Here is a 9,817-nt window from a genome sequence, read left to right as displayed (position 1 = left end):
GGCGGCCCTGAGGTGGGCGGCTGGGGACCAACTCGTCCCCAGGCCGATTTTTTGCGTCGGCTCACCCCCAGGCGGCGATTTTAGGCGCCCCTGGGGAGCCAACGGCTGGAGATGCTCTTAGTCTTACTGTTGTATGGCTCTATAAGGTCTTGTGAGAATAATTAATAAAGTGGCCATATGCATCGCCCAGATGCAGATGCCGGGGTCATCCTCCTTTTCTAAAAAAAAGATCTTCATACATCATCCCTTTCTTAACTCCTCCCTCCATTCACAAGTATAAAAGTTTTGAATATTTCAATATGAACCATACACTAACCATAACGAGAACAAATGCATTAAAATGTGTTTATATACATCTGAATCAGAGAAAAGCTACTCCCACACTACTAAAACAACGATAAATAATATGGATCGGAGTAAGTAGAACATTTTATATTTATAAACAGAGAAAGTACATCACAGGGGTTTTCAGCAAGATTCTCATTATGTACATCACAAATAATTGTATTAAACTACAAAGGGAAATTCTAATAAGAACACGTACGCACATATCACATGACCCACAAAACGTCATGACTCGCCTCTCTCCTCTGTAGCAAGTACATTTTCTTATCCTATCATCTACAACCGCACGCTCCATATCCACCCTAAAAGCTCGAATGGCCTGCCCGATCACTACCTGGACGCGAAATTGCCACCCAACCGGACGCCCGAAACGCAAATGCCCGGCCTGGCTGACAACCCCCGTATCCATATTTGCGATCGATATGGGGACGCCCGAACGTGCCCGCCATGTCGGATCCGGCCCACAATGGCCTACCCGACCCGCATATATTCAACCATATATGCATTCCAGAAGAAACCTAGCCGCATTCCACTCCGCTCCACTCAAACTTCCACCCATCCCGCCCCTTTGGTCAAAAAAGCCCTAAGAAACTCCTAACCTAGCCACAACATATTATTTATTGTGTTGAAATGCTATTTTTTCTATTTCTATCAAAGGTTGTTGCTGATTGTGTGTTTGGTTTCCTACGGGGATAAAGAAAACAACGAGGATGGGGATGAGAAACTTTTTATCCCCGCAAGTGGCTATGGGGATGGGGACGGGCATGGGAGGGTTGTCGCGGGGAGGGGATGGGAGTCTAATGCCTGCTTGGGTAATCCCCATTGCTAGCCTGACCTCCGCAACCCATTTGATGGCGCGCCGTCCCCGCGGGGTCGGGCTCCGAGCCAGAGGTCAACGCCGGTATGGTGTATGGCAAGCACGCTATGGATATTCCTGGTTGCGGACGCGAGGCGTGCCCGCCGTGCAAGGCACCAAGCGCAGATGGCCGCAGAAGCTCTCACGACCCAGACCGCGAAGGTGGAGTTGCACACTGCTGGGCCTGCCCGCCCGCCCGCCAAATCCATCATCGACCTCTCGTCCACTGGCGACAGACAGGCCACAGACTCCGACGAGGAAGAACATGGCATGGGAGACGACGACGCCTCGAGTCCCGTGAGCGTCCCATGTCCTACTCTACCTCATCGGCGATCGCACCTTCACTTCATGGGGCCCAGCCGGTCGCCGGGCATGGACACGACCGGAACAATAAGGACGGTTGCCAGCAAAAATTTAGATTAATTTGACGTTGTATGTAATTGTATGGATTTGATAATTTTAAAATGGGGTATCCAATTATGGAATCAAATTTTTACATGCTGACCGGGCACTGTCGCAAACGCGCACGCGGACATATTTCGGTACTTGAGGTTGTAGATGCTCTCACACTCTCTCTTCCCTTTTTTGTTTGCTTCAATGAGAGAGATCCCCTAATCCATCGATTGATCGTGCAACCCCAAGTCGCACTCCTGCCCCTACAGCTTCTAGTAAGTCCATGACCCCTATGCACACACCTTTTTTCCTCGTTGTCGTGGTATTTTTTTGTGTGGTTCTAAAGGGGCGATTTGTTGGAAATTACCGTACCGGTGAGCTTGATGAGAGGGAGGGGTGTGGAGGGAATGGGTCTTCGATGAGGCGCTACGGATCCTCCGGTCGGTGGCGCTTGCATCATCATGTATCCGAGCATGGTTGTAGTTTGTATTATATTTTAAGAAGTTGTATTTTGTACCTTTTTTAGGGAATTTTTTTGAGGATTTTTTTTAGACTCCCTCCTGCCGGACTGCATAACATTGACTCAATGGGCCCCATAGTCCATCCGAGTCCAGAGCCCGTCTGCAGAGCATCTCCCCAGCCCAACTTTATAAACCCGTCAATACATCCGGGCAGAGGCAGCCGCACTCTCACTCTCCGTCTCCTCGCCAACGACAGCGAGCAGTGAGCTGCGGGGCGCGTGCGGCGTCGGTGTGGAGAGCGACGCGACCGACTCCGGCAGGCGCCTCCTGATCACCACCGCCTTCTCCTCCGCAATGGCGAACAGGGGAGGGAAAGGGTCCTACCCCCCGTCCAAGTCAGGTGATCCCCGTTCACCCCCCCTTTCGTTTTATCCCCTGTTTCCCTGTTTTTTTTTTGTTTTTTTGTTTTTGCGTCGATGTCGTCTCAATCCTCGACCAACGCGACATTCACCGGATAAAACCCGGTGGATGCGGGGATCTTCGCGTCTATCGAGTAGGATCCGATGCGAATGGCCAAGGATTAGGGTTTACAGAACGCCGAGGGTTTTGTTGTCACGGTACTGGTGCCCTGGCGGGTGGGAATCGGAAGGATATGAATTTTGGCTATCGGAGAAGGTTTAGATCCAATTTGATCGGTGCGAGGGCTTATGATTTGGTTGTTTATTATGTTGTTTCAATCGGATTTTGTTATGGGTGTGATATATCCACGACAAAACAGAGCTGTTTGTTCAGGGCCTCTTTCGACTGTAGGACTTTTGAGAAGGGTTCCAGTCCTTAAGATTTTTTTTCCTGACAATGCCCTTTGGATCGTAGAATTGGATTGGGTTATCTGTTATGTGCGTTTGTAGAAATACATCTGGCTAATATTTGTTACCAAATTAATCTTTAACAACTTTCCTACTGGTTGTGTCACACTCATATGTGGTGTGGGTGGGTTCTTATAATTTGGTGTCTCAAGGAAAGCTGGAAAAGTAGATAATTGAGTTGATCGTGACACAGCTTGCTCAAAATGACGATGCATTAAACGCTGCTGGGCATTGTCGAATCACTAGCAGCCTAATAGGTTTTGGGTCTGCTTGCCTGTGAATAAGGTAACACTAAATGGATTATTTGTGTTTATGCACAAGTGCATTGCTAAATTTAGCGATTCCTAAGGGTTTTAGTCTAACGAATGGTCCTTCCCTTCAACAAGAGAGTGAATATCCGTGGATATGTCTTGCATGCGTTCCTTGGAAGAATTTTTGTTGATTTTGGTGCAGTTAAGCACATAAGCTTGGTCTGTATATTTAAATTCCATGCTTGAGCAACTTGGTGTGTTCTCTTTTTTTTTCCTGCTCTGCAGAGGAAGGCCAGCTGTCAATGTAGGGCATGTTTGGTTGGTAACTAACTGCCTTAGCTTAGGTGCTCAAATTCTTAGCCTCACTTTGGATTGCCCAAGGGAATTTTGCCACACTTTTTGTGTGTATGACATGTGGACTTATATTGAACAAAAAGAATCTTGCCTTAGGTGTGGCTAGAACCAAACACACACCTAACCTGGTCAAACTTGCCTAACTTGATATGTGGCAAAGTGTGGCTGGGAACCAAGCAGCCCCTTAGTCAACCCAACCTTCACTATTTTGGTGAAGGAAAATCCTTGTATCAAATGTAGAACTAAACTAGAAGCTGAGGTATATGCCTATTCTGAAATATCACATGTGTGATATGCTCGTGGTTCTGTGATAGTTAGCGTTTTTTCGTACCTGTGTTAGAACGGCTTACGACATGCCGTAAATTCTCTCTCAAGAATATACTACTTTAGAGAACATGATGATTTATCCCTTGCTTATTTGAAGTAATAGGTTATCTATTTCGCAGCATCTTAGTAACACACACCACAACCTTGTTGTCTTGTTGAAATGCGTGGAATGGAGTGATGTACATGTATCAAGTCTGCATATTGTACTGTGTGTTTTGGAATTAATTTTAAATAGCAATATTTAGCAGCACTATCACCAAAGAACTAGCCATGGGCATGGGTGCGTGGAAGTTAGCTATCCATGTGGCAGAACCATGACTTGGTTTCGAGATCTTATCGGTTTCAACTCTAGCCTACCGCAACTTGTTTGGAACTGAGAGGCTTAAGTCAAAATAAAGTGAAATTGCGGGGCACAATTAAAGTGAAATTGCGGGGCGCAAATAAAGTGAAATTGCGGGGCACGACAGCAACAAAACAACCACCGCCTATATATTGAGTTATTGACCTCCATTTCCGGTTCATCCCACCTCCAACTTTCCTCCTCTCCCCCTCTTCTTTAGATCTACTCCGCCGCCGCCTCCCATGGCGCCTCCAGCCAGAAACCTTAACCCTAATCCGAACACTAACAACCCCGATCTTCCCTCCGACATGGGTATTCTCTTCGGTTCGCCTCCTACCGCTGCGCCCATGTTCCCTGCCGCCGTCGGCCCGCCGCCGCCGTTCAGCCCTTACTCCCACCCCTCGGCCACCTCTCCCTTTCACGGCGGCCCCTACCTCCACCACACGCAGGATCTTCATCCCCCTATGCCCCGCCCACCCATCTCCTTCCCCATGCACCGCCCAGCCATCTCCTTCCCCATGCACCGCTACTTCTCCACTCCAGATCTAAATGCAAACCCTAGCGCCGCCTTGCCCGGCAGCTACCTTCACTACCCGCAGGATCTCCGATACCTCAACTCCTACAGGCAAGACCTGAACCTGAGTGTTAACCTCAGAGCCGCCTTGGGCCGCCTGCAGGATCGCCAATCTCCCATGGCCAGCTCAGGCAACTCCATCCACACACTTAACCCAAACACAAACCTGAACCTGAGCGCCAACCCCAGCGCCGCTTCGCACGGCCGCTACCATCAGAACGCGCAGGATATTCGACATTCCATGCCCCGCCCAGTAATATCCTTTACCATGCCAAACCGGAGCGACAACCCCCGCACCGTTGCAGGTGCCAAACCTGAACAGAATAAAGGTATTTATGTCTGACAGGGAAGTTTTTTAATCTAAGGCTTTTATGGTATGTTTTTTTGTTGTTCAGTTGTGTGATCCTGCTATATGATGATTGATGATTTTACAGCTTCATAAAAATGAATGCTGTGTTTTTTGAGAAGTTGAGCTTTCGAAGGCAAGTTTAGAGTTTGACATATTTCTTACCTGTTTTATTTTTGCAGGAGCACCGAACGGAAGGCAGAACAATTCTAATGATGTTATTCACCTTTCTGATTCTGATTCTGATTCTGATTCTGATGGTAATAATATTGCCCAATCTTGTCATTAAACATTTTCCAGGCAACAGTTTATTTATTGGACTAAATCCTTTTTATTTTCAACTCACATTATCCTTCTTATGATATGTTTTATGTCTGGCTACTTGGTCTGGGCATGCCAAGTCCCATGTGTTCACACTGCTGTTCTACTTAAATCTAGTTTTACTACACTTATCACAGCTCTGCTCCATGAGAAAATCCTTTGGTATTTGCTTTTGTTATAAGAATTAAAGAATATCACTTGTGTCTGCTAGCACGTTACGAGCTATCTGTCTGATATGATCATTGTGTTTTATTTATCACTGTCAAGAAAATTCTATTTGTATGGTTGTACCCTGCTACCCTAGGGCTTAGGGCATCTTTAGCAAGAAGGTAGTAAACTTTACTGTTGAAAACTTGAAATGATACTTTTTGTTCCAGTAAAGATTAAAAAATGATTTAACTAGAATAGTCCCACAACCTTCTACACTCTCCCAATACTTGTCTTGGCAGCCTTCATAGGATTGATCAAATACTACAGAAAAAAATGTCGGAATAGAATTATATACCATGTTTGTGGTTCCCCTTTGGTTTTATTTGCAGATGATTCGTTGACTATTTGCTCATAGTTGATGTTATTTACCATTACATTGAGTGTGAAAGGACACTTCATATCGTTTGTAGTTGAAGGCAAGACACTGTTGTTTTGTTTCACCAATTTATGGCTGTGCATACCAAATGGTAATCATTGAGCTGCTTACATTGTAACTATTGCAGTATTTGATAGGGCAGGATATCTGATCACAGTACATAAATAAGCACTAAAATTTACCGGATAGTTGAATGAAACCGATTAAGTCAATGTGAATACTGTATTGATATATAGTTGGAAATATACAAGAAACTCATATATCACTGCCTGTATTTAGATTTTTTCGAAGAAGAGGCTCCCCCCACACACTCCAAGTCAAATGGGAAAGCTTCATCTGATAGCCTAAAAACTGGTGGAAAGGCTTCATCCTTTTCTAATGGTATGGATGCATCGTTTTGTACTTTTGCTATACATTCATCCATTCAAGAGTTGCCGATAAAACTGAAAGTTCTAGTTACATAATAGATTGTCTTTCTGTGTCTTTCATGTATTATGTTCTCATAGGAGAAGGTAGCAAAGGAGGGAAGGCATTTAGTGCTGGGAAAGGCGGGAAGGGCTCCGCATCAAATGCAAAGCCTGCAATGTCTGATGCAGAACTAAAGCTTCAGCTTGGTCAGTTCCTTCCGTTGAAATATCCTCTATTTTTCTAGAAGCTTATTTCATAGTAACCTTAATAGTAGTTAAAGTTCGGTAGTTTATGGAATTTCAGTAGGCTCTTTACTTGAGAAGTTCCGTATAATGAGATTGTTAGTTTTACATCATTTGAAACGGGCACACATCTTATATTATGATTTTCAAACGCCCCTTCTGTCTAAACATAAAAAAGGCAAGCTGATTCCCGCATAACAATTGGTTGCAGATATGCCTCCAAATTCTATATTGTTATCGAACTGTGAAGCAGCAGAAATGTTGCAGAAAATTCAAGGACATATGGCTATCTTATCAGAGGATCCGACTATAAAAATTCCCGAGTAAGGAATATCTCTTGTTTTAATTCTGTTATTATGTTCCGCTAATGATTGTTTATGTGGTGTTCCAGTCTGTTAGCTTGTGTGACTCCATGTTTAATCTTTTCTTCTTGCTCCGGCAGGTCGTTTGACAAGGCCTTTCAATATGCAAAAGAAGGAAATCACTTCACCTCTGCGAAGTCGGTGAAAGAAATTCTGGAGTATCCTTTGTTTTGGTTAAGAACTAATATTAGAGATTGCATTGTGGTTACGCAGTCAAATTGTTTCGCCAAGCAACCACTTTGTAGTTATTTTCCTTGACTCGTAGCTGCAGACCTCTTAAAGACTATGGTGTTAATGATGGCGAGGTTCGTAAGCCTTCTTTTCCTCTCACCTTCTTGTATCTCATTTCCCTCATCTCAAACATAAAATGGTTTGTTGTACCTGTAACAGATATGCATGATAGCGAACATTGGGCCTGAGACCATCGAAGAGGTTTATGCACTGATACCGTCTCTCAAGGTCAGTGTCTTTTGCTGACATTTGGGATATATGCCATTTCATATTTTACCAGGAACTCAGTCCTGCAAAATCCAAATTTCTTTGCACAGGCTACTAGGTCCATCAATGAAGGCAAGATCGTGGAGGCTCTTGCTGCCCTCGCTAACATAAAAGTCTCCAAGTGAACCTCAGCTACACAGGTAATCCTGGGGCAAATCTTTGAACCACACCTCTTCCTGATCGCTCGCCTTTCTTTATGATTTAAATTTCTGAATGGGTCTTAATCTTAACCATATATGCAGCTGATCGGGCAATGAAGGATCCGTAACGGGGGTCTCTGTGGTGTATGGTTGTTCACCAAAATCGAGCTCTTTCTTTCGAGGGCCGAAATCAAGTTGTGTGTATGTAAACCGTGCTGTGCACCTGTGTGCCAGTTCTAGGTCTGGCTGGTTGAACTTTGACTTTTGGAAACTAGCTTGTGTCTAGCTGCCGGTTTAGCTAGTTGTTGAGGTGATGTACTCTGAATTGCCAAGTTATGCCCGATGGTCTGGCACGCCTGAGCGAGGAATATTGTTGTTGCGGGCTGTGTGTTTCTGCATTTCTGCTTGTCTGTTTACTTCTCTGTGAGTCGCATCTCTTCTGGGTGCAGCTTTTTACTTCTAGTTTGGGTTTTCTGTAGACGGCAGCTCTGGTAGGGCAGAATGCATTTGTAGGTTTATCGGTTTTAGCTAGAACGATTAGCAATCCTACATAAAACCCATTTGATTTAAATTTGTAGTTTCAGGAGTTTTAGGGCTCCTTTGATTCAAAGGAATCTTATAGGACTGAGGATTTAGATCCCTAGGAATGTTCTACACGTTGTTATTCCTGTAGCTTTGTTATCTATTCCTGTGTTTTGAGAATCCTATACATCAAAGCAACCCTTAGCTAAGCAGTTTGTTCTTAGGAATCCAACATAAAACCTATTTTGTTTACTACATAGGTTTTATTTTTTACCCTTCACTTGCTTTTTTTTCCTGGTACCTTTAGATATATCTGCTGCTTGCAGAGACTGATAGGTGATCAAAGTTTGCTTGGGCGTGCACAGGGCCATTTGAACCGCTAAGCAAATTCCCCTTTGAAGACATCCCTGTTTTCCTAGTTTTGCATTGAGTTTGATTCCTTTCTCTAACCTGTTTGTTTCAGTTTCAACTGGCTTTGAATAGCCCGTCGATTGCCATTGAAGTATGTCTGGACATGCTTCAGCCAATTGCATTGAAAATGGCTCGGATCTAGATTTAGCTTCACTAGCAAAGCTGATTTCAAATAGTTGTTTGTTTCAGTTTTTGATATTTTTTCTATGGGAATCTGCTGTCTAAAACTATTGAATATCCTTGGTTCTAATTTTTAGTTCTTTTCTTTCTTCTGGAAGGAAACTGCTTTGCTAGTACTAGCACTGCATAAACCCTCGAAGACTACAAAAACGGCGTGGTGTATACCGTGCAACTTTTTTTTTTTTTTACACAGGGTTGTTGAATATCAACAACTTATTACACATAATCCAATTTCTTTAGAGAGAGTTGAAGGAGTAGGTTTTATTAGCAGAGAAGAAGATTACGAGCTTTTGGAACACAATGGGATCTTCGTAAAGTGGATCCTTATGGATTTTACAACCAATTTGATTGATAAAACTTAGTATTTCACCATGACATGTAACTCTCAAATACCACACAAACTCTCAGATTTATTTTATACCCGTTGCAATTCATGGGCTTTTCCCTATATAATAATAATAATAATAATAATAATAATAATAATAAAAGGGAGGTGTGTTTCTCTAAACTTTTGGTCCGTTCATCATATGGAATTATTTTCTTTCGTACCTATCTGACGTGGTATTAAAAAATTTGTCCATCCACGCATAAATAAAATTTTAGGTTGGGCCTCCAAACTGTCTAGTTAAGGGCGTGCTCCGCATCCCCCCCTCCCTCGATTGGGACATAGGGAGTCAGTCCCCTACGTCGGCCAAGGGGCCTACTCTGCATCTTTTTTTTCTTTCGATTGGGCCGCAAGGAAAAATAAATGAGTGGTTTCTTTGTAACCTGTGTTGTGAGTAAGCCGACGAAAGTGCTATTCTAAGCTTGAGCTCAGATGCACTGCATATCTCAGTCCTTCGTTGGCCCCAAGATTCACAAAGACCCATGTATATTCTTGTGTATTGCGAATAGTATACCCATCCTATCTCTGCGTCAGGTCCCACCTATCTACTGCATTTAATGCCATGGTCACGTCCCAGGCTAACCGGCTCAGCCGGTCGTGCGAGTTATGGGCCACGGCTCAGGCTTGGTCCCACTAACGGCAGACGTCC

General features: G+C 44.0%; 1 protein-coding gene across 2 annotated transcripts; it reads left to right on the top strand.

Moving 5' to 3' along the window:
• Positions 1–2,266: 2,266 nt before the first annotated feature.
• Positions 2,267–8,080, top strand: LOC119317710 (DNA-directed RNA polymerases IV and V subunit 4-like). Of its 2 annotated transcripts, none has more exons than XM_037592202.1 (10): positions 2,267–2,455; positions 5,296–5,373; positions 6,300–6,401; positions 6,527–6,634; positions 6,882–6,993; positions 7,113–7,190; positions 7,304–7,337; positions 7,423–7,491; positions 7,581–7,670; positions 7,773–8,080. In XM_037592202.1, exons 1-9 carry the CDS (start codon positions 2,410–2,412, stop codon positions 7,653–7,655), a joined length of 702 nt encoding a protein of 233 aa, XP_037448099.1. In that variant the 5' UTR covers positions 2,267–2,409; the 3' UTR covers positions 7,656–7,670; positions 7,773–8,080. The 2 variants fall into 2 exon arrangements, with proteins under 2 accessions (XP_037448099.1, XP_037448098.1); XM_037592201.1 differs by lacking the exon at positions 2,267–2,455 and adding an exon at positions 4,421–5,096.
• Positions 8,081–9,817: the final 1,737 nt, after the last annotated feature.

Source organism: Triticum dicoccoides, chromosome 6A (genome assembly GCF_002162155.2).
Source record: "Triticum dicoccoides isolate Atlit2015 ecotype Zavitan chromosome 6A, WEW_v2.0, whole genome shotgun sequence".
NCBI classification, from domain to species: domain Eukaryota; kingdom Viridiplantae; phylum Streptophyta; class Magnoliopsida; order Poales; family Poaceae; genus Triticum; species Triticum dicoccoides.
Note: the sequence above shows the minus strand (reverse complement) of the source record. Positions and strands in the feature narration are given on the sequence as shown.

Coding starts and splice junctions, on each gene's coding strand:
- LOC119317710 (XM_037592201.1), top strand. CDS start 4,436: ATGGCGCCTCCAGCCAGAAACCTTAACCCTAATCCGAACACTAACAAC. Junction 5,374..6,299: donor TTCTGATTCTGATTCTGATG/GTAATAATATTG, acceptor GCCTGTATTTAG/ATTTTTTCGAAGAAGAGGCT. Junction 6,402..6,526: donor GGCTTCATCCTTTTCTAATG/GTATGGATGCAT, acceptor ATGTTCTCATAG/GAGAAGGTAGCAAAGGAGGG.